The sequence below is a fragment of the Mizuhopecten yessoensis genome, unplaced genomic scaffold (genome assembly GCF_002113885.1).
Source record: "Mizuhopecten yessoensis strain PY_sf001 unplaced genomic scaffold, ASM211388v2 scaffold6217, whole genome shotgun sequence".
NCBI lineage: Eukaryota > Metazoa > Mollusca > Bivalvia > Pectinida > Pectinidae > Mizuhopecten > Mizuhopecten yessoensis.
Genome location: NW_018406439.1, coordinates 251,882 through 277,353, shown reverse-complemented (window position 1 = coordinate 277,353; position 25,472 = coordinate 251,882). Strand labels below are relative to the sequence as shown.

Below are 25,472 nucleotides of genomic sequence, written 5' to 3'. Positions count from 1 at the left end.
ATAGGACAGGATCTTAGTTTCTGATACTATTTGATTCCAATTTCATTATAATTATTTCAACCAAGTTTGAATTATTTCTTGCTGAAAATGGACAAGATATAGTCAGAAGTTTTATTTCCCTATGTAAACCAAGGAGAACAGATGACCAAAGGGTAACATAACTAACAGTTTATATAATGCATTTTCATCCAAAAAAAGGAAATTTGAATCTTCTACCATTTGCGTGCAGAGGTTTTTTAAATGTCAGCCATTTTCCCCTTTTTGGCCCCATCCCTCCAGCCCCTGGGGCAAGGACAGATCTTATTTTTTCAAATCGATAATGCACCTAAGGATTTTTCTATACATGAAGAGTATTTGTTTGTAACACATCTGAGTCTGATGAAGAAGATTTTTAACCATTTACCCCATTCGGGCCCCACCCCTCCAGCCCCTGGGGATGGGACAGGATCTGATTTTCTCATACCATCTAATTGCCATCTGACATCATAATCATTCTAACCAAGTATAAATAATTATAATTTCATATCATCTTCCGCCAAGGATGATTCTAACCAAGTAAGAATAAATTCCTACTGAAAATTGACAAAATATACCCAAAAATATACCCCAAAGTGTCATTTCCCAATATAGTAAACTTGACCCCCTTCACAAAGGGAGAATGGATAGCCAGGGGTACTGAAATTTACAATTTACACAGAGCCCTTGATGATCTTTCCATCCATTGACTGTAGTACATTTTGTACCTCTGAGTCTCAAGTAGATTTTTTTAAAATATTGGTTAATTTTCCCTTTGGGGCCTCGCCCTGGCCCCTGGGTTTGGGGCAGGAATCCCAATTTTGCAATTTCATATCATCTTCCGCCAAGGATGATTCTAACCAAGTAAGAATGATTTCCTACTGAAAATTGACAAAATATGCCAAAAAGTGTTATTTCCCTATATAAACTATAGTAAACTTAACCCCCTCCCAAAGGGAGAACGGATAGCCCAGGGGAACTGAAATTTACAATTTACATAAAGCCCCTGATGATCTATCCAACCATGCAGAAAAACTGACTGTAGTACATCTTTGTCTCAAGAAGCAGATTTTTGAAATATTGGTTAATTTTCCCTTTGGGGCCCCGCCCTGGCCCCTGAGGTTGAGGCAGGAATCCCAATTTTATAATTTCATATCATCTTCCGCCAAGGATGATTCTAACCAAGTAAGAATAATTTCCTACTGAAAATTGACAAAATATACCCCAAAGTGTTATTTCCCAATATAAACTATATTAAACTTGACCCCCTCCCCAAAGGGAGAACGCATAGCCCGGGGGAACTGAAATTTACAATTGACATAAAACTGTTGATGATCTTTCAATCCATGCAGAGAAACTGACTGTAGTACCTCTGAGTCTGGAGAAGAAGATTTTTGAAATATTGATTAATTTTCCCTTTGATGCCCCACCCTGGCCCCTGGGGTTGGGATAGGAATCCCAATTTTACAATTTTGTAGCCTCATCTACCAATGATGATTCTGACCAAGTTTAAAAAAAAAGATCTTTTGGTTCTTGAGAAGAAGTCAAAAATGTAAAAAGTTTACGCACTACGGACGACGACGGACGAATGCGATCAGAATAGGTCACTTGAGCAAAGCTCAGGTGACCTAAACATGTATCACCAGTTATAATGAAGCAGCGATTCTGTTTACACAATCTACTAGTTCTTTTATGAATAACGTTATGAATAAAATGAGCAGGCGTTGATTGAACAAGCATTAATAAATCAAAACGGAAAATCAATATTTTTAATACTACGTATCAATAATCGATACTTATGCTGAGAAAGTACTGTTAAATTAATGAACCAAACGAGAATTTATCTATATATTCGATATAAATAAAAATATTTATTAGTGGCAGTCGCTAATGATTACGTTACCACTTACATAATATTTATAATAATATTTAAGTAAGCAATTTATTTTTGCTACTGTATATTTGGATATCAATAAATATTGACAACTTCCTGTCAAGCTTCCTGAATAAATACATTAATCAATCTGATAAAAACTGTTTCATAAAGTTGAAATTAAACGATAAACAAGAGATCCCAGAGGGATCTTGGCGCCCACCATTGTACCATCTTCATTAATTCTTTGTCAGTTCGATCTTTTCTCTTCTTTTCTCTATAATCTGTTTGATCGCGTCATATTTACTAGTACAGTACTTAATGTGAAAGAAATATAATCGATCATTGCAATATTAGAAAGATCTGTTTAGTTCGTCCGTTAGCCATTTTGTCCATGGTCAGTCTCAAAATATAACATGCACAACGAGGGATCAAGAGTAACCTACATATCAAATATGAGAAAGACCCCTTAAGTTGTTCCCGAGAAATAGCACTAACAAACCTTCAATGTCAAAAATTAAAGATGGCTGTCGGTCGGCCATTTTGTTCTTCTGATCAGTTTCAAAAGTAAACATGAACAATAAAGGATACCGGGGAACCTCCGTATAGAATTTGAAAAAGAACCCTCCAGTACTTCCTGTGAAATAGCACTAACAAAATTTAACTGCCAAAATTAAAGATGTGTTTATCAAATCAATCTCATAAGAAAATATGCATAACTTCATACCAAGGGGAACCTACATAAAAAATGAAGAAAGATCTCTCAAGTACTTCCTGAGTAATAGCCATAACAAACCTTCACTGTCAAAAACCAAGATGGCTGCCAGTCTGCCATTTAGTTTAGTTGTTCAGTCTCAAAAGTAAATATGCACAACTAAGGACCTAGAGGAACATACACATAAGATTTGAGAAAGATCTCTCCACTACCTATTGAGACAGCAATAAAAAACCTTCACTTTCAAAATCGAAGATGGCTGGCTGTCGGCCATTTTGTGTATCTGATCAGTCTCAAAAGTTAACCTGCACAACGACAGACCAAGGAAAACCTGCATATCAAATTTGAGAAAGATTCCTCCAGTACTTGCTGAGAAAATGTGATAACAAACCTTTAATTTCACAATCCAAGATGGTGTCCTGTCGGCAATTTGCTTTAGCTGTTCAGTCTCAAAAATAAACATGCAAAACTACAGACCTAGGGGAGCCAACATATATAATTTGAGATGGATCTCTCCTGTACTTTCTGAGAAATAGCCATAACAAACTTTCACTGTCAAAATCGAAGATGGCTGCCTGTCGGCCATGTTAATTATCTGATCAGTCTCAAGAGTTGTCCTGCACAACTAAGGACCAAGGGGAACCTACATATAAATTTTGAGAACGATCCCTCCGGTACTTCCTGAGAAATAGCGATAACAATAATTGTTTAAGGACGGACCACGGACGCAGGGTGTTTTGAATAGCCCACCATCAGATGATGGTGTGCTTAAAACAACAAGCAAAATAGAAATCATCCACTTGAAAATGGCAGAAACAAAATGCATTCTTACATTGGTTCAAAAAAAGGATATTCTAGTAAGTAATTGTAAAACAGACATCCATAAAAAGAACACAATGAGTTATGACACTTTTACATTATTTTATGTATTTTGTTGTTACAACGGGACTTTGATCAGGTGTGTGGTGTGGTTGGCAGTTGTATTTGTATTACTATGTTTATAAGCCGACTACTCACTACAGGCCTTTCTGTAACCCTGGTAAAAACCACCAGTGCACAACCATCCTGATCGAAAGATAAGAAAATATTCTAGGAAGTATTACATGTATAGATTTGAGTTATGAATTTCACTCTGATCATGATGGAAGCGGGATACAGGTCAGAATTTACTGTCAATCAAACACTACCGGGGGGTAATGCAAACCTTATTAAAACGTGTTTGCATGTGTTTCGTGTCAAATGGATTATATTGTATGTTCTGATTGCAACAAAAATATTTCACTGACCTCATTTGTTTATGGCAAATAATAAGGAATAATATATCACTGTCCATCATGTTATTTATCCGTTATTGTATGTCGAAAAACTAAAATGACAGAACCGTAATGAGACTTAACCAAGGTTGATTGCTAACCGATATTTACTTAATTTGTTTCCGTTTTGTGAATGCGACATGTATATCCCCATTTATTGAAACAGAAAGCTTTTTTAATGTTTTACACCTGTTTACTTTCTGTACTGAAGATACAATGTACCCCAAAGAGAGACGTTTGACATGTACTGTTCAGTATATAGATAACTCTAAACGGTGGCTATCAGAAGCTTGCAATCATCCATGTTTTGATTAGCATAATATTGACATTTCACACGTGAACAATGTTGTTTATACACATATATTTACATTCTGTATGCTTAGACCCATTGACAAAAATTACATTCATAAATGCATAACACAGGTGTTCATAGAATCTCAGCACGTGGGAACTGATAGTAACCTGATCACACTGCGTAGTAATACACTACAAAAACTACTCACTCGGAACGACCGAACTAGATGCTTAATTCTTACATCTTAAAATATTATTGAACTGTGCTTTGTGAAATATCCACGTATTCACGTGTCCTGTGCTACAAATAAACATTGAATATGGAACTACATTTTGTTGTGTTATTGTTGTTGACGGTTGCTAAGATCTCTCACGATAGTGTCACATTTCCCCGCGAAAAAACACTGTTCTCGCCACTGCGTTGCACCCGTGTATAAGCAGGAACAAACCCTGTTTATTTGTTTTATTCGTTGTTATATCGATCCACTGAAAGGATTCGTCAATGTAAATATAAGGAATGATATTTATTTTTTCAACATTTATGAGGTCATAACAACAATGGGTTTTTGGACATATTTTACATGAATCGCTAACGCGATTCATTCAATATGTCCATAAACCCATTGTTGTTATGACCTCATAAATGTTGAAAAAATAAAAATCATTCCTTAAATAACGCACGAAATACACGTGCTAGTTATTGTTTATATGATACCTGCTATACCGTACGAAATACACGTACTAGTGTTTGTGCATATGATACCTGCTATACCGTACGAAATACACGTGCTAGTTATTGTGTATATGATACCTGCTATACCGTACGAATTACACGTGCTAGTTTTTGTTTATATGATACCTGCTATACCGTACGAAATACCATGACGTGTATTGCGTTGAACACTTGCTAAACTGCATACTTTTGACATGCAGGATATGTCGTTTTCATAGCACCTTTTTTGATAAACGTGATAATACACGTGTACTTTATTGTTTAAGAAACCTGCTTTACCGTACGTATTAATACACATGTAACATGTTGTTTATATTACATCTGCTACTGGTATTTTGTACGTCATAAAACAAGTGTAATTAGTTATTTTACTATCCGTTAATATGACGCCTGTTATAATGTAAAGAACCCTCCGTGTTCAATCTTTTGGTTATACATGTATGACCACTGGTATACTGTACGCGTGTATTTTATTGATTACGAGCAACAGTGAATTTGACAAGCTCTAGGATAACACTGAATAACAAAATAATAAAACAAACATACATTTTTCCCAGTAAGATCACAAGAAAAGAATCATACTATCAATAAACACGCATCATATAACACCAAGTATCACTCATCACAATCAAATGCATCATATCAAACATGAGATAAAATATTTAACAATTAAAACTTATCTGGTTTTGACAATACCATTTACATATGTACATGAAAATTGCATAAATTATTTGCATAAAAATTACATAGCTATTTGAGTTAAAACAACAGTGAATGAATTCATTACACAACTGATTACCTTTGGATAACATTTCAGTACATAATTGATTGCTTTTGGATAACATTTACATAATTGATTGCTTTTGGATAACATTTCAATACATAATTGATTACTTTTGGATAATATTTCAATACATAATTGATTGCTTTTGAATGACATAATCACTGTTCTGTTTACTTAAATACAAAATTATAATACTCCTATCAAAATTTGTACCACTAAAACCTGGAAATACCTAGCTGATTCATATAATTCCTATAATGCCCTATACAAGATACAAGAGCTTTTATTTAACGTCGCATATATACAACAATAAACATTAGCAGTGTAGTGCTATTCTTCTTGTTATTCCTATTGATTGCGTTTTCTAACATTTACAGTCTCAGTCATGTGCAACCCTAACACTAAACATTTAGTAAACAGGGACATACTCGAATGGCCACACTCATCATGTATTTTACAATAAGTCAGGATGGACATTTTCTAAAAACACTACTCTCATCGTGGTTTTCACCAGATCATCCCTACATGAACATGTTAACAAGGACATTCTACGGATTAGAAATGTCAAGGTGGCTGGAGTAGCTAGAACACTGACAGGTCAGTAAGGGCCCGGTCTTGTGGCAATATATCCCCCATAATCATCAAGAAGCAATCTGCCCATATAGCTGAGCTTGACGTTTGACATTTGGACTTCAAAAAGAATCGCAAGGAAGCAAATATACATTTTACATATACTATGATGTGAGTCTTGTTTCCTTCCACCTCCATATTTGCTGGGCTACCAGAAATGTAAATACAGGTGCAATACTCATTTGTTAGCTTTGATTTGTTTTATTTCACCTTATATACCTCCTCCATCACGAGCCAGGGTAAAAGTCAGAGATCCACTTTGTCTTTGACCTTTGAACCCAAATCACCTTGACCATTAGCCCAGTGACCCTGATCTTTGGTCAGTTGACTTAACTGTATTCTTTAATTCCGACCAAGTTTGCATTTTAATATCATAACAATATGTTCATCAGTGAAAAATACAAAACGTGACCTTGATCCTCGTGTCAGTTGACTCTGTGTTAAGTTCTGAACAACATTGCTTCATAATGTCATAACAAAATGTTCATCAGGGAAAAGGTACATAATTTAACCTTCACCTTTGACCCAGTGACCTTGACCTTTGATCAATTGCCTCCTTGTTAAATTCTGAGCAACATTGCTTCAAAGTGTCATAGCGAAATGTTCACCAGTGAAAAGATACAAAATTTAACCTTGACCTTTGACCCAATGACCTTGACCTTTGATCTTGACTTTTTACCTCAATGTGTATTTTTGTGAACTGAACAACTTGACCAAGTTTCATGTACATCGGTCAGTAAGTACCAAAGTTATCAGCCAGGAACAAAATTTGTGGACCGACAGACAGACAGACAGAGTGATTACTATAGGGCCCCCGTATCGGAGATACGGGGCCCTGATAAAATCCCATTATAATTGATCACAAAGTATCGTTATACCATCTCATAAACATATCACGACCCAGTCATGTACGAAACAAATAAGAAATTTGAAAATCAGTTAAGGTAAATTGTAGAAATCAATCTTCTCAAACGAAACAGGAAGCAATCATGAATATCATCCGATCGGTAGCAAAGTCAGTATGATATGAACAAGTCACAATCATACATACTTCATAATTATCAACAGTAATGCCATAATATCTACTATATTATATTCATAAAAGAATCAATCAAACCAATTGTGTACAGTAACGGCACAAAACTAACTTAAGCGCATATGTATTTGACAACATGAAAATGTCAGTACTATAAAGTCCATATCGCACCTATAGTTACCCCTTATATTGACGAAATGATTCTTCCTAACCCGATATATAAAAATTAGTTTCTCTTCTTAACCTGGTCACTGAAGCGTCAAATGTAGGTCTAATTCAGCACCAGCATAATGAATTCATCGGGAAAATAAAGCACTAAGGGTGGATCAATTATGGTCATAACAATTAATTTTAACCTGATGTTCGGTTCGGTGGTTTCGTATTGAACACTTTGGTCTAATTCAGCATCAGAATAATGAAATCAATACAACAACCCTACTATTTTATATTATTGATGCAAATATAATCCGAGCCGCACCTTAGTTGTTCTGATATAGACAAACACTTGTTTTTAGCTTGATATATCACTACATTACTGAGATCCTTTTCAATATCAAAATGTAACACTTGTTGTTACTAAAACATGGACGAAAATATCCATGAAGCGTAAAATCCTGGTCAAATACAGCAAATGTGACGCAACATGATTTCAGCAGAGAACTGGAGCCGCATCATAGATACAAGTATAATATACATGTATGTAATGCTTCTAGTTACCCAAATAGGGACAGAACAAATCAGAACCGGCTGCACGGACGCATGTTTCGTTTATCGGGTATATACGAATACCACCCTGTCTTGACAATTCTTCAAATTATGATATGCAGGTCAAACTAAAAATTGCATTATCATGCATGTACTTCTACTGCTCGACAAGAGCCACGTGGTTAATGCTACTCAGATGATGGACAACGGAACAATAACTTGCACCAATCAACAAGCATCCAGTGTCGTAGTGGGGAAGACATTATATTTGACTTTTGACTCCCCTGAATAAGTAATGGCTTCAACAAACGACAGTTTAAAGATAAACAAATAAAGTACACTTTAATATGATGAATAAACTTTCAAACGTTTAAAACTGTCTTTTAAAAATGAAACTAAATTATTAGCTTAGTATAAGATTTACTGCAGAATACATACTTGTTGTATGAATGTATTTTCTTTTGTAAATATTTATAGGGGGTAAGTACCAAATACAAAAGTCAAGGGGCAGCACCTCTTTACATGGGAGTTAATTATAGTCTTCAGTAGAAATAGCGTGGCACTTGTATATATTGGAGGTAACACGTCAGTACAAAAGGTATATTACATACATGGAAGGTTAGACTCCAGTACAGAGGGCAGCAATTCTATATAGGGCACACTTCACAGCGCTTACAGTCAGGAAAAGTCAGTATTTTATTTATATACGTCTTAAGAAGTCATAGGAGTCAGGTTTATCTTACTTCAGCATTCAATCAGATTTTTAAAATCGACTTTCATTATGAAATGTGCATATAAATAATACCACACCAAGGTTGAACAGGTTGTTTATAGGAATGTGCTAAAATCATAACAACCGCATCCAAATTGTGCTTAAGATATCACATCCATAGACTATTCTTATACTCCACAAGCTTTTGATAAATACAACAGAGAATATCTCTTTGGTTTGGCACTTGAACAGATATGTCGTGATGTTGAAAGGCTACCGTCTACCTGAGTTGTATCAGTCACACATCAAAAAGTACAGCAAGAGTTGGCTACTAGAAGGAGCCTGCACCGGACATACGTCGTACTTGTTCATATGTAAGCCAGAACGTGAGGGACCAAGGGGCCTGTAACAATATATTCAATGTGTGATACATGTACATCTAACTGCAGCGATATGTCAAAGAGCAATCGTAAGTTACACAAAACATTATCATTGAATATTAGGTGAAAGGACCTTCCATTACATCTTTGACACTTCATTATGTCCTGACAAACTGTATGAAAGTACTACACGATGAACTGTCCGGTTTCGAAAGTTATTCCTAAATACAACTACGTTATTTCATTCATATGAACTATTTGATTTAAAAGACGAAAGGTTCTTACAATAAAGCAATTTTAGCATGCATTTAACCTGAATTACACACGAGACGAGTTCTTCCATTCTCTTTAAGTACCAAGAATGGGATTGCACTACATGAACACCTAGACATTATATAATGCTAAGGTTTATAAGAGTTTGCCAACACATACAAGTTTTTGACGAAATTTCAACCATTGACATATCCTGAAGAGTTTTGTATTATTTCCTGGCATTAGTTTTGTTATTTGAGAAATATCCTACCATCCGTAGCCATATTGGGACAAAGCCGCGGTACAGTGTCCAGAACCCCTCCTGTTGGACAGTGGTCACCAGACAGTCCAGGGTGCCTTTGTACATCAGACCTCTGTAACACACAGTTGATTCATATTGAGGTTAATGTCTATAGAGAAAGCGATACATACAAAAGATATAGTTATCATGTACAGATACCACCATCAACATGGAATGTATACTGGTAGGCACCTGCCAAAAAAGCAATTGTTATGAGTTGTTATAATGCACAATTGACTTTGATCCCGTTTAATTTTCCAGGACACACAAGTCGAGTTAATCACCCTACTAGGCCCCTCCTTATTCCTTTTAACAGTGTAAACCATGCATATCATAACTCTGAAGTAACCTCTAGACAAACGGTACGCTGCTTTGATATCTGACCACTTGCAATCACGTTGACGCAGTACTATATATAACTGGAGATCTAATTAGTATTCAGCATACAAAGAGAATAGCGAATTGTCCATAATTCAAACTCCAAGTCAATAATTTTTTTTGGATTTAACCCTTGAAAACGTACGAAAGGAATAGGACCAGATGTTCGAGAAGGGTTACTGTAATCTTCTTTATCGACGACACCCGCGATTTAAATCGACGTCCAACCTAAACGCGAGGACCAGGGTGGTGGAAACAAAAAAAATGGCAAGGCACACAAATGAGCATAACCAAATCCATAGACCTTCATATCATATAAGGCACAGAATTAATTTCCAATGAGACCGTGATAGCGACTATGACACTTGGCCAGTTTCCATCAACCTATATCCCTCGAAACCCTTTTGCTTTCTGCAGTCAATATCTATCGAGGAAACTATGACATTCGGAGAAAGCTCTTGAGTACCGAGTGAACTAGGACATATGAACACCATAGTTTCGGAAAGCACGGATATTATTAACAGAAACCTCGAAAGTTAACGATAGGTTAAACGAAATCGTTATACATATCTCACAACATGTAGTAATTAGCCATCCCAGTTAGTCATGTGGACGAAGATCGAAGAAAGCAGTAGTTATAGAGAAATCTGTTACGTCTTCGACTTCCAAGTGTAGGAAATGGATTTAAAAGATATTAAACCTTCTTTGAAAAACATAGGTCGGCAGAAGAAGGGAAAGGTTTTTCTCTTACCCTGGACAGGTGTATCCGCACCTTTACCGGTGTGAGATTAATAGAATCTTTCACCCCCTTGGGGGTGAGGTAGGAGAATCTCAACCCGAGGGTGAGGATTCTTAAGTTGCCAAACTGTGACGTCATGCCATTGTTAGGAATAGGGGAATCCCCCTGTCTCAACCCTAGGGTGAGACAAGGAAATCTCACACCGGTAAAAATGCGGATACACCTGTCCAGGGTAAGAGAATTTCTTTTCTCCCACACCTGACAGATTTATCTCCCGTTTTGCCGGTGCTAGATTTATCTGTCTCCGCCCTAGGGTTGAGACGGGGGGATTCCCCTATTCATAACAATGGCATGACGTCACTTCAACAATACAATGACGTCACGTCAACAATCCATCAACAAATTGCCTGTATGTGTTTTGGGTCCATGTTTACCTTTATTTCACATTAAAATACTGTTAGATATGGGAGAAAAATAATCAATCGCTACTGGTTGTGTAAGATAGAGAAATCTCAACCCTCGGACTAAGATTTTTTGTCCAGAACTCGGCAAGCCTCGTTCTGGACAAAAAATCTTAGTCCTCGGGTTGAGATTTCTCTATCTTACACAACCAGTAGCGATAGATTCTATTATTCTTCCATCCTAGACCGAGATATCCTCATTTCCGGCGGTGTAGGAAAATTCTATCCGACCCACGGTCTAGATCGCTTACACGCGCAGACTGACGGGAGAATTATAGTGACCTTTCGGGGTCACGCTATTGTTCGTGACGTCATTTTATGACGTTTTGGGGTCAGTCAGGGTCATTGACGTCTAACAATTGCCATCCAGGCTTCATATGCAAATGAGAAATGTGCGGACAGTTTACAACTTTACTGGAAAAAGCAGCTGTTTTACGGGTGTAGGTAAGAAATAGAATCCATTCCTGATGTGAGGTAAGGATAAGGTTATTCAAACCCTCGGGATAAAATATTGAGCAAAATACCCTCGGCAAAGCCTCTGGTTTCCTGCCCAATATTTTATCCCTTGGGTTTGAATAACCTTATCCATACCTCTCATCAGGGATGGATGCTATTAGTCTTAATTCTTCTTGTATTTTTTCAACTGTCTCCATAGAAATATTTCCTTTGCTTAATATTTGTCCAAGTTGTATTGATTTTAAGTTTAAAATATGGTTTGTTGACATTTTCCATGCTCTCTTTTTCCTTTACATAAAGGCTACAGACCTGATTTATGATATATTGTCTAACATGATACACACAACTATGAAGTTTTGCATCAACATGATGGGCTGATCAGAAGTTACAATTCACAATAACCATGTGACCTTTTGATATCTTAACAAGCATTGATCTTTAAAAATGGTATGAAAATATTTTACTACACATTATCAATCTTATTCTACATTTCTATTAAATTTTAAAGGAAAATTTTGATTTTCAGGGGTTACAGTCCAGAAAAAAACAATTTAGATTTGACCCCTGGGATTTTGGATTGCTGACCTGGGAGTGTCAAGCAACATGTCATGTACTGATTACATACACTTCTGTTGAGTATCATATGCAGCCATGAGGCGATCAAAAGTTATGAGTCAGTCAAGATGTTAATGGATGGACAGGCAATTAAAGGAACATTATACCAGGGAAATTTCAGCAAGTGTTATCATGTTGTTGGTACAATAGATTTTGAAGGTGCATGTACATTCAAACAAAATTATCATGAAGTGCATAAAATGTGATAAAAACAGCTTAGTTTAATCAGTGGTAATGGCGAGCTACCCATGTAATATTGCTGTTGTAGATGTCTGTTGTTTCAGAAGGTTTAAGGTATCACCATACCATCAGATGAATGTGAAGTAAATTTTGACTTTACCTGCCATTTTCTGTAGGCTGGTTCATAATTCTGGTCTTCACATTATCTGCAGGTGTTCCTAGTGTAGCTGCCACCAAACCAGACATGGCACTAGAGTAAACAGAATGTTTTTAAAATAAACTGTCATCAAACAAAACATGACACTACAGTAAGTAAAATGCATCATAATATAAATTGCCACCAACCCAGCTGTGGAACTACAGTAACTACTGTAGACTGTATTATAAAATAATCTAAATTACAATCTAAGTGCAAATTAGACATGCACTACAGTTCGTGTTTTACCTATATGAAAAACATCAGATCTTGTAATAGTTTGTATGTATTATACAAATACTGCTATAAATGGGTACTGTACCTTGCTATTGTGTGTGTAACATAGTTATCCTCAAGGGTTGTCCACTTCAAAAGTTTTTGTTTGGCTGTGTCATATGTACATAAATCTGAAAAGAAAAGTACAAAAATCAGTTATTTGAATTATATTGATAATTGTGCCAAATTATTCCACTGTAATAGTATACCTTACACATACATTTGTAATGTATTTTAAGTTCCAATAGCATTATCTCCTGTACTGCAGACTTACCTCCCATGCTACTGTGCTGCCATGTTATCCCATGTTTACAAGTGCTGCCCTCTATGGTGCAGACTAACCTCCTATGTTTACCAGTGCCTGCCCTCAATAGTGCAGACTTACCTCCCATATTTACTAATGCTGTCCTCTATAATGCAGACTTAACTCCCATGTTTACTAGTGCTGCCCTCTATAGTGCAGACTTACCTCCCATGTTTACTAGTGCTGCCCTCTATAGTGCAGACTTACCTACCATGTTTACTAGTGCTGCCCTCTATAGTGCAGACTTACCTCCCATGTTTACTAGAGCTGCCCTTTGTACATTTGGAACACAGCCGCGGTAGAGTCCTTTATATCCACCCTCAGCAATGATTTGTTTCAGTGCATGGCTAACATTTTTCACTCTAAAAGATAGAAGGATAAACTGCTACATACATTTTGAATAAGATAAATAAAAATGGATGGATCAAGAGTGGATGACTTATGTCTCCATGGAAATGGACATATCTCTACAACTATATATATATAGCTATAGACGAATATGTAGATATCATGTGGTAATCACTTTTCTTTTTGCTTCTTCTTTAATAATAGTAAGATACATAAGAGCTCGTCTCTGTCTGCCAAATGTGTTTCATTCAGAAACCAATTGTTTGTATCTCATTCTGTTCATACTGATAATCTGATGTTTAAAATCAAAATTCACAAATGCAGATTTGAATTTATACTTTGTCCATAATGAAGACAGGTCTAACAAAATTTCTGTCCTGTGAAAAGTCAAAATTTTCACCAGACAAACGTACCTGTGACTATTCAACTGACAAACGTTAGTGCCGGCATGGCATGGTATTGTAAGCATGGTGAAATGGTACTGGGTGAATGTAATCAACATATCTATCAATATGCAGAATTATTGAATAGGGAATTACTTCATGTTCATTGGTCACTGGTCACTTAAACCAAATTAAATAATTATTTACCATGATCGCATTGTTAGACCTATCTGTCGTTACTGTCTACTATAATAATTCAAATATTGAATATATTTCATTTTTATGAACTAACTACACATTGGTGAAAAAGATATCCTGGAACAACTTCATTTATGATCAAAATGTGTATCTTAAATCTGCTGTGTAAATTAATTAAGTTGCTTATATATAAGACATATGTAGAGAATATTACATTGAAGAAACGTCCTCATTTTTCCCATAAATAGAAACAGCTTCAAAATCAAATCATTTTAAAGAGATTTTTTTTTTTTTAAATAAGAGGTAAACTTAAGGTAATATGCTCAAATTACCATACAATTACTTATTTTTTCCTGTTTACCCGGTAGTATACATAGCTACCAGCTGAAAACATCTTGATACTGAGCTTTATCACTTAAAGCCTTATACTGTAAAATTAATTAAAAACAGCATGGAGAATTGAAATTTACTACAATGTATGAATTATACACGAGAATGCTATTGATGAGTAGCATTATACAGGTTAGTAAGTCGTGTACCATACCTTGAAGGTTTGCCTTCAAGTCTTCGTCTGCCTTCCATCTGCATCTGAACTTTAACTAGATCTGCTGGACTAGCAATGAACTGACCAAGGGCCCCTGCTGTTAGGCCACCCAGGGAAGCTTTCCTGAATGGCAGAAAAACAACAGTCATAAATATATTGCACTTTGCACAAGAGTACCTTCATTCATAGCCCAAGATAGATCACATGGTAATCTTTACAATATTCCTTACAATATAAAACAATAATGAGTTAATAAGAACATAAACGAGGTCTCATCAAGATGTCTCGTCATTGACAGCAAATGCCAGTTTTGACATTTATATTGATATAATTTAAAATCAAGGCTTTTCAAATGTGCTTGATGCAATATGTTCACAAATGTAGTTTGACACTGATTCACTGTAGGGATTAGTACAGGGAATCATTAAAATATGTCAAAGCTTCAGCATCTGACCTGTGATCTCCTATAATTCTCACTGACCCCTTATGCTCCTGTAGTGACAGATTACACAATGATAGTCAGAAACTGCTGCTACAAAACCTTGCTGTTTACTTCTTCAAGCAAGATCATCACATGATGTGAAATTTTATATGCAACTTTCACAATAACAGTTCTAAAGATAAATATACATGTATAAAAACACTATATTTACATTGTACATTTACTATATAGGAGAGTTTTGGAAGAGTGTTGCTGCTTTGCATGTACATTGCTTGCTTGCTGGAAAACAACACAACATACACATGGTTTATTCACCAGTGAAAAGCCTTCTTACAGTACCTCATAATTCTAGTTCTTTCCTACAGTCGAATCAGGCAATCAGAAAGTTGTCAAAGTTGGGTACTTTAATAGTATTTGAATGTAAATATTTTGATCAACTCTGTAATATCTATATTACTACATAAAATATCTATGGGAAACATTTACCGTAAAAACCCATGTAATTTGTGCACTTTTTTTTCAGAAATTTAATACCCAAAGTGGGGGGTGCGTAAAATACACAGGTATAGAAAATTTCAAGTTTTTTTCAGGAAAAGATTGACGATTCTTGGAGATCGCCATCTTGGATTATCTCCCTTGGTACACAGAACTCTAAGACAAATGGTATATTGCATTTGTCTGGAAAAATCTTGTTTTGCAAATACATGTATCATAATAATTATCAAAATTTTGTAATCAAAGGAGTGAAACCAACAAGCTAGTTGTGATTGGAGTAAGTGCCATACATTAAGCTGTTCCAAACTGTGAACTTAATTGGAAAGCCTATACATATATGATGGACCACTTGTTTTTACAAACACCAGTTTTACACCTATTTTGGCAAGGTAATGATGTAATAAATCTGGTTGTCGAACGTGAAGAAAAAGCAATCATTGAAACATTTCTTTCTTAAAAAAACGGGGAATAAAATCTTAAGGAAAACAATTCTGTCACCAAATGAGAACTCATAAGCTCTCCTAACACAATATTTCTATACATAAACATAAAGTTACCAAGGTTCCTTTGTGATTTGTCATAACTTACCAAACAGGATAGGAACCATCGGCTTCCTTCTTTAATATGCTTTCTCGTATCACTTCATAGAAAGTCATGCGCAAACCTGTATAAACTGAAGGCAACCAAAATCATAAGCATGACACTGACCTCTTACAATCTTATTGCACATTTATAATATGATTTGTTGCACATTTCTGGTTTGAAAAATAGGAACTTCCCTTAAACAATGGTGTTCAAGAACAGAGACAATTTTAGATAAAATAAAATAAAAACATTAATGTTATCAAAAATTCCTTTTGTTCATGTTTAGTTGTCAATGCAAATAGGTGAATAGTGTACCATTTCTGTGTTAAACACTTTTAACCCCTGGTGTTGTCAACCCCAATTGTACCATATATAGCATCCACAGGTATTTCAATAATTAGGTAAAAAACATATACAAACAAGACAGCTGATATAAATACAGGATATGGAGGCTGTTTGGAAACTTGATGTCAGTTACGTATTCATATTTTGGCCCTTACATGGAATGACCCATCAAAGCCATTAAAGGCTTAATATTTTCAATGGGGTCCCTTACAGGTGTATACGTGTTGAAATGAAAATACACAGACATGCTCTAACCTCGCAGTAGTTGACATGGTGAATAAGATTAGGCATACATCGAAGGCAAAGGTTCAGATTAAAAATAAAAATCATATGAAAAAAGATACGATACACCGGCTGACATTCTCAGTAAAATTACTTTTCTCCTGTTAACAAAAAACTTTTCTTTTTTTATTGTTGTATAATTCTATTTTATAATAGCATCAAAAAACATAGGTTGTGCCAATTGGTAGATCGGGAAAGGTGGGGATGAGAGGGAGCCCCTACGGTCAACCCACCCCTGGAGAAAAAGCTATATTTCTAAATCCTAGATCTGCATTAAAATCAGGGTTTACCTATACTTATTTATAAGCATTACAGTTTGGGAAGTATAATACTATTTATGTGATAAAATGATGTATTAGTTATAAATTTTGTGGTAGATTATAGTATGGGTTACAGTGATGCTTGGCACATTATGAAAAAGATGTTCATGACTCACATAAAAACAAATCCTAGAACAATCACTGGGTTGTACTTGTGTACATATTGACATTAGAGTAAAGTTTGTACTTACTTATGTGTCTGTAAAGAGCCGCCGATAATCCCTGATAAATACTGGTCAAACCTTCCTCTTGGACTGTTGGCAAACAGATCAAGTTTAAATCCAATAAGTGGTATACAAGTTGTTGAAAATGCTTCAAAATGTAGTGAAAACTTGTTTGTATCTCCGGAGTAAATTAAAGCAATTTTCTTTATATAGTATACATGTACTACATGTACTGTAATAGATTAGATACACTGTAGTACAAAGTATATGTGTGCCTCCACTGTGGATCAAACTAGAGATCCCACACATACTAGGCCTATCTTTAAGTCTGATGCTCTACCATGAGCTAAAGGGGATTCCTTCTAGCCAAATTAAGCTATGTGTAGTATGTCAACTGAATGTACAATGCACAAAATATACAACAATCTAATGATCTCACAGTCATTTACGCATTTCACTAATTCAATTAACCATGCGGCGTTTGTATAAATTTCTCAGGACTTACCAGTTGTTACAGCTGTATGACAAAGTGGTATACAAATTCATGCCATATCAACGCCAACAGCTGAGGGCACCCTGCCACAGAGTTATAAATGTCTCATGACTTACCAATGAATGGCAGCTTTGATCACTCAGCCACAGTGGTATACTTGTCTCATAACTTTTCAATATCAGTGCTAACACAGCTGTTGCCTTCCTGCCACAGTGGTATATATTTATCGCAACTTACCAATGATGACAGTTTTGACGTCACGACCACACCACAGTGGTATTTGTTGTACATACCAATGCTTTATTAGTTAAAGCACAGTTTTGGCCACCCATGAGGCCTGATGCGCCTTCTGGCGCGGAGAAAATTAACTATATAAGTTTAAGGCAAGGTTTGGCCACCCCACCACAGTGGTATACATATTTTGTAACTTACGTGTGATAACAGAGCTGTGGCCACCCTGCCATATTGGTATATATGTCACATGACTTACCAATGCCGAGAGCTGTGGCCACCATGCCACGATAAGGCACACAAGTCCCATGATTACATTGACTGCCCACGATCAGACCCTCCCTTTGTAGCTGTAGTCTTGTTTTTGTTATGTCAAATGGATATGTTGCTTAAAGAAACAAAATAAATTATCAGCTCTTTTTTTTTATAATGTACTGCATTACCCAATTTCAATATTTTACTAAACAAAATATATGCCTTTGATACTAAACATTGAAAGTCTACAACAAAGTCTACATGAAAGTCTACAACATGAAATTTTAACCATAAATATAAAAACACTAAGATCAGTCCGTTAAAGGCCAGTCTATTATTTGAATAGCCCTGGGTTAAATACATAATCTAGGCTGTTGTATTTCAACAACAGAGATATGTAACAGTGCTCCTTTAATTCTTTGTTTTTATTTACTCCAGTTCTTTTTTGACCATCTGTTACATATCCGAGATCATGTCACACAATACGAGGGCATAACATTTATTTTGACATCGCATTTTTAATATATACACTTATACAGAAATATTAGTAAGCCAAGGGTATGCGGCTCTGATCAGCTGTTTGCAAAGGGGAGTAACTCCCACTTCTTCATCTGAGATCAAAGTACACAAGCGTGAGTACACACACATGATCGTTTGTCTGAAATGGAATGTCATGCAAAGTAGTGTTTACCTGTTTCTGCTACAACTGCTGCTATTGCCGATAGTGCATATTTGAATGCAAACGTGTCAGCGGTCGTTTGGACAGTCTGTCTATTCCCACCCGTCATGTTGTTTTTTTTTATCTTGTCGTATTCCGTTGTTCTTCACGTCATATTTGAAACGGGATAAGCAATTATAAATGATACGAAAAATCATGTTCTACATGTTTCAAGTGGAAAGTCGTTGTTATCATTCATATCGATGAAAATAACTTATTTGTTAACTTGTCTATTGTTATTAGATAAATTATTAATCACCATTTAGGTTACTAAAGTGGTTATATATGTAAATTAACACACCGGAAAAAGCACCAACACATAGAACGGATATACGGTGGTAGGTAAATTTTGTACGCCGTTCCCGGACTCGGATTAAAACCCCGTACCAAAGAAATAGAGATTTTGTAGTTTCTCAACAACGAGATCGTTATTTTCATTAGTTTAAAGTTTAATCAAACCGTTTTCTAGATGGGACACTTTGGATGAAAACTTTGAATCGTCTGCTAATTTTGAAATTGACGATAATGTGCATTTCAAGGGGGTAAAACTTGGACGCCGCACTCAACCGTGAAAATTACGATTTTTCGCATAACATTAGAAAACTAGAGGCAAATAACATGCTGTTTTCATACATAGAGAACAAAAATGCCTTACTGTTTATAATTATGTAAGTTTTGTTGAAATAAACGACATTTTTTACATGAAATTATGACTTTGTTGTGATCGCAGGTGATTTGTTTACTCCCGTACCCTACTCCTATAACATGAGAGGCCGCTGGTCGGTCGTTTTTCTATCGGATATGATTTTGCCGACTGCGACGCCTGTCGAAAGTTTTTCGCCGTGTAAAACCTCTAACATTGTTGGAGTATCCCGTTCCCGTGCTAAGGGGAAATCACTCCATCAAGCTTTGTCGTCAAAAAGACTGTGGCTTTATGGGTAATCCTAGGTAAATGGCAATCAACACCACTCCTATTATGCGATCTATTTTTTAATTATAAATACCTTCATTTACTGAAATAGTCGATCTCATTTTGTCTCATTTTAAAGTAATATCTGCCTTTTTTTTTACAGTGTATCAGACTTTTTTAGATTTTTATACTCTGTGATATATGTCAATGATCGAATTAAAAAAAAACTTTTATTAGATCAGATCTATTATTATTCTCAGTCTTAATACAAAATACTCTTTTTTTATTTACAAGCTGCAATGTGATTTTAATTATATATGTTATTCTAAATTGTGATATCTTGTAACAACATGCCTATTTTACCTGAATAAATATTATTATTATTATTAAGAGTCGTGCTAAATATTTATTATATGTAAAATACTTTTAAATACAACCATTTCTTTATATCTTGTAACGAACTGTTCACACATTTTGAACAAGTAACTTTATAACAAACTTGTTTATTGAAAACAACTTCACAAAAGCTCGAGACGAAATTAAACAACAGGGCGGCTTTATCTATATAAAATTGTACGCTAGCGTATACGTACATGTCACTTTTTTTTTTTCAAACGTTACTCCCATTCAAAATTGACGATTTCGTAATCAATTTCAGAAAGTTGAAAGATATTTTTCTCTATTCTTTTAGATCCTTCACTGATTCTGTTTTCCCCAGAAGTATGAGCCCTACATTTGACTTCGAGTTTTCGTTTTGTAGGAATTAGGGAACATTTAGCTTTTTGCGAGGCTCTCGATAAGCTTTTTGTATTTCCGCCTTAGTCTTCGTCATACTTTGATATGAGGGGGAATTAAAAACCAAAATGAGATAAAAGCTTTCAGTATTTCAGTAATATGTACACACAACTCACTTTTTCCATGTTCATAGGTATTGAAATGTTTTCAGCGTCTTAGGATACTCATTTCAGTCCTTAAACATATACGTTACCATTTCCAACAGATACGTTACACATTATATTGGTCAAGACTTATACTCATGCTACTTAACATTATCACTAAAACCACGGAATTATCTAAGTCCGTGCTAAAACAGACTTTAAATCGATGTAATCATCACTTATGATAAAATATATGAACCTATCTGAAATGTTTACATAACCAGATCGATTTTATTTGCGAAAATATTGCAACAAAACAGAAACGTGACCAAAGTGAACATATACGTATCATGTTTTCCAAGTGATGTGATCCTTTATTTCACATATCCCACACTTTTCTTTCATAGCTTTTCACTAATTTGTCCTTTAAACCCCATTTATAGTAGTTTACCTTATTTGAACATCTAAAATAACGTACACAAATTAACCATTATAATACATTCAACTTTACTTAACTTGCTTTAAAACGGATGGAACAGTTTGTTCCTATATTTATGTTCTTAAAACAGCAATAGAAGTCAACAGTATATTGGTCTCAAAACATAGATCAGGTTGTCCGTTGAAATAATGCAGTTTAGTTAGTTAGTTAGCCAGCATTGTGATTTTAACATAAAATCTGCAGCAGATATTGTTTTAATAAATATATCTATAATTTTCAGTTCAATTTAAAACTAACGTGATTTTCTATTTTTTCAATGTATTTGTATCCTATTACAAGCTATAATGCGTAGTGAGTAAACCTAAAATTTCTTTTGAAAAAGAACATGTTATTTTAATCATAGAACCATTTTTTTTGAAGTTATTATATAAATATACTTCTAAGATCAGAATCAAATTAAAACCATTATTTCTAATGATAACCAATCATTATGATAATAATGAATTTTCATTTTGTGAACTATCATTAATCTTTTATGTATAGTTTTAAAAAATTGGTAACATTGCCTACTTGATAACGACATAGCTTGACAGAGTGATCTCCCCTTAGCACGTGTACGGGAGTAAAAACACCCGCGATCGTCGCCCGTGATCATAATAAAGTCGATATTTCATGTGAAAAAGGTCGTTTGTTTCATTGAAACTGATATATTTACAAACAATAATGCATTTTTGTTTTGTGGAACTGAAATTGATATGCCATTAGACTCTGTATTTCGGATAATTTGTATAAATTGGTAATTTTCACGTTTGACTGCGTCGTACAAGTTTTACCTCCTTGAAATACACATTATCGTCGATTTCTAAATTATCAGATGATTAAAAAACATTATTGTAATTGTAACATTTAGAAAATAATGTTTGAAATTATTGTATAATTTGATAAAAAATATAAACAATCGCGTTAATGAGATATTAAAATATCTTTATATTCCTGGTACGGGGTTTTAGTCCGGGACCGGGAACGACGTACAAGATTTACCTACCACCAGTATATACAAAGATAATAATAAACAGCAAGCTAAGCGTCATATGAATCCGGAATATTTTTTGAGTCTTATTGTGTATTGCGTTTTCTAAAAACATACAATGAAGTCAAATTTGACCTCACTTAGCATTTTATTCGAAAACACTTACCTATAAATGATTTTTACAAGGACGTACCGGATCAGCAGAATTTTAGGAAGGATGCTGACTATATTTTGAGTTCTGTACAATCTACATTCCATTAATTAAAATTCTGGGGTGTCAAACATCAACTGTATGCCTGATTTAATGGTACTAAAATGGTAGTAAGAAGTTTAGATAATAACTTGGTCAATTATTGGCACCCCAATACAAAAACTTCTCTACGGAAAGATGTAATGTACTTTCGAAAAAAAATGTTAAGATAGGGTTTTCCTTCTAATCTAGCGAGCCTATTATTTTTAGCAAGCAAACAAATTTAACACTGTTTGCAGAAAAAATATTAATATATTATATAGTATGAAACGTTCTTTTTACACAACCAATGACATTTTCTATGTGACGTTTCGATGACTAGTACGATATTACACTGTCACCTTCATCAGACAAATGACCAGTGAAGTGTATGCACACTGTGCGTACGCTTCACTGGTCATTTGTCGTGACACCAGGTAGGAAAGTCACCAGATCAAAAAGGAAGCAGTCGGAGTCCCAGACTTGGATAACTCCAAATTTTTGCACAGAGAGAGCAATCTGTTCAAGCGGCAGATAAAGGAAGCCATCTGGATACACCGCACTGGGCCAGTTCTAAATCGAGACGAGGAGGCTCACAGACTCTCGCACATATGTAACCAAGTATTTAACAAAGCGTAGCTGAATCGAGTCATTTCGGTACATATATAACAACTATTGTACATACGCTTACAGCGTAGGAGAAATCGACATTGATTTTGTGGACAACTCGTACACATTTTACACCATTGTGTGCATACATACGCTTTTTGCTGACATACAATTACATACAGTACTTATGTTGCAGGTCGTTTAGTGTAAACTGTAGTTTGGACATCAGTGTCAATAAATACAGAACTGTATTTTATTTTCATTCTTGAATTCAAGCTGCTATGTTTTTTTTTCTTTTGATAACGGACCTCATCGGTTTAACCCACTGTGAAGGTGAATCCAATAAACAGGAATGTTCTTTTATTGGGTTATGAGCAGATACAGCAGTTGCCTCCCTTCAATGAGGCGTGGATAAATATCTCTCCGGTAGACTTCTGACTGAATGTAGATATCGACCAATACAAGAGCGCATTGTTTCATAGACTGCATTGGTTTCTAAATAAACTTCGTTTTATATTTTATCTCACGAAGAGAATATATTTGACAGAGAACAAAAAGTAGACTATATGTGTAACATGTCTTGACCAGATATGTTGTTTGTAAAGTCTTAACGACCATTCATCTATAAAAAATGTCACATGGGCCAATACTTGAATTAAATCTAGTACAGAAGTCTCACTGAAAGGTAAAACGAAAATTTACGAATTTCTCAGTATCATTTGATTTTTTAATATTATGTAAGACATAGGAAAACGACAGTTGCAATGATTTTTGTTTGTTTTGGAATCAAATATCCTACAGCGTCCACATGCCTTATATAATAAAGTGATGGAGACATTGACATTCTCGTAGGGGATTAAACAATGTTTGTATCCTCAAAGCTATCGTTGCATGTGTAAAGGTCAGCACAGCCTATCATAAGATGTCTCACTTTACTGTATATTATTCCTCGCCGCCGATCTTCACGTTTCAGTAAATACGAATGTGGCGTGTAAATGACTTACATAACTTTAGAACACACACATGTAAGAACGTCTCTGCGCCTTTGATGGAGAAAATTCTGCATAGCCTGGACGCCGCTCGCCTGTACGTATACACTTGATGCCGTTGGGAAACACAGAGGTTGTTACATGGTTTAATGTTTAAAATATCTATAATGAATTTAAAACCAACGAGTTGTAATGACAACCTGACAACGAGATGTGTCTGTTTATCCTCGAGAGAGTATTGCATGTGCATGAACCTAGCAGAGAGATAAACCGCCGAGTTAAGTGGTAATCGATCGGAAGTGGCTGTGTATCTATGATATTGCTAACAACGCGAAGGAATTCGTAGAACTGTAAGTTATCAGTGGTATAGAAGTGTTTAAATACATAACAGTCATAGTGTACTGATAATATATTATGAAATATGGAAGGAACGCGCATATCAAAGTTTTAGTTCACATTTTTGCCTGTAAATAGCATACTTAATCGGTGTTCCAATTTCTAATGTCTAACTGTGTAAATGATAGTCATTGCAACGAAAAATTCCAGTCGTTATGTACGTACAGCGTATTTATATAACAACACTTTTGTGGGGTATTGTTATACAATTTGAAAAGTAAAAGTTCTGGAGATGTTGTATGGTCCAAATATAAATTTATTAAAATAACTTTCTCTAGGTCGGTGGGTGATTTCTGGAGTATCCAAAAACACACCCGTACAGTCCGATGCCTAGTTCCTAACTGATTACCAAACATGTAGAACCGTGATACATTGACAATTAACACAATAAAGTTAATTTGATCGACAGCTGTCACTTATCTCTCTATTCTGACTGGTGAGTACCCGAACAGGTAAGGCAATTAGCCTGTCCTTTGTCCGAGACTTAAGTGTCATACTTGGTAAGACCAGTTGATCTCATTACGTAACATAATTGACTTGAAAGGTATAATGTATAAGATGGACACCAATATTACATGAGTTAATCTGACGACAATGAATCAAAGAAGCTACATTTACACATAGAGGTTTTCTTAAATGATACAAATGTAATTAAATAGCTTTTAGATATGAAATTGTTACTGAACGAAATTAAATGGTGAAAGTTTGTAAGAGGAAATCCAATATAATGAATGAGATGAAATGTTAAATTAATGTTCATAAATAGCACTATTATCATAAAATTCTTTATGATATTTACATTGTAGCTACTCGTTTCGGCGCATGACGACGTTTTTAGCCG

The 25,472-nt window shown here is 35.2% G+C and overlaps 1 protein-coding gene across 1 annotated transcript; it reads right to left on the bottom strand.

Annotated features, from left to right (window-relative positions):
• Positions 1–7,119: 7,119 nt before the first annotated feature.
• On the bottom strand, positions 7,120–19,245 carry LOC110451866 (mitochondrial uncoupling protein 4-like). Its single transcript, XM_021500085.1, has 10 exons — positions 19,125–19,245; positions 18,438–18,566; positions 17,482–17,544; positions 16,347–16,431; positions 14,822–14,944; positions 13,598–13,710; positions 13,091–13,175; positions 12,733–12,822; positions 9,714–9,816; positions 7,120–9,213 (listed from the first exon to the last, which is right to left on the bottom strand). The coding sequence occupies exons 1-10, from the start codon at positions 19,219–19,221 to the stop codon at positions 9,142–9,144; spliced, it is 960 nt and encodes a 319-aa protein (XP_021355760.1). The 5' UTR covers positions 19,222–19,245; the 3' UTR covers positions 7,120–9,141.
• Between the last annotated feature and the right edge of the window lie 6,227 nt (positions 19,246–25,472).

What these genes read in the sequence shown, in the direction of transcription:
- LOC110451866 (XM_021500085.1), bottom strand. Translation starts at nt 19,221, where the DNA reads ATGACGGGTGGGAATAGACAGACTGTCCAAACGACCGCTGACACGTTT. An exon ending in GGCTCTTTACAGACACATAA is followed by an intron (nt 16,432 to 17,481) that starts GTAAGTACAAAC and finishes GGTTGCCTTCAG; the next exon opens with TTTATACAGGTTTGCGCATG. An exon ending in CAGCCTACAGAAAATGGCAG is followed by an intron (nt 9,817 to 12,732) that starts GTAAAGTCAAAA and finishes TGTGTGTTACAG; the next exon opens with AGGTCTGATGTACAAAGGCA.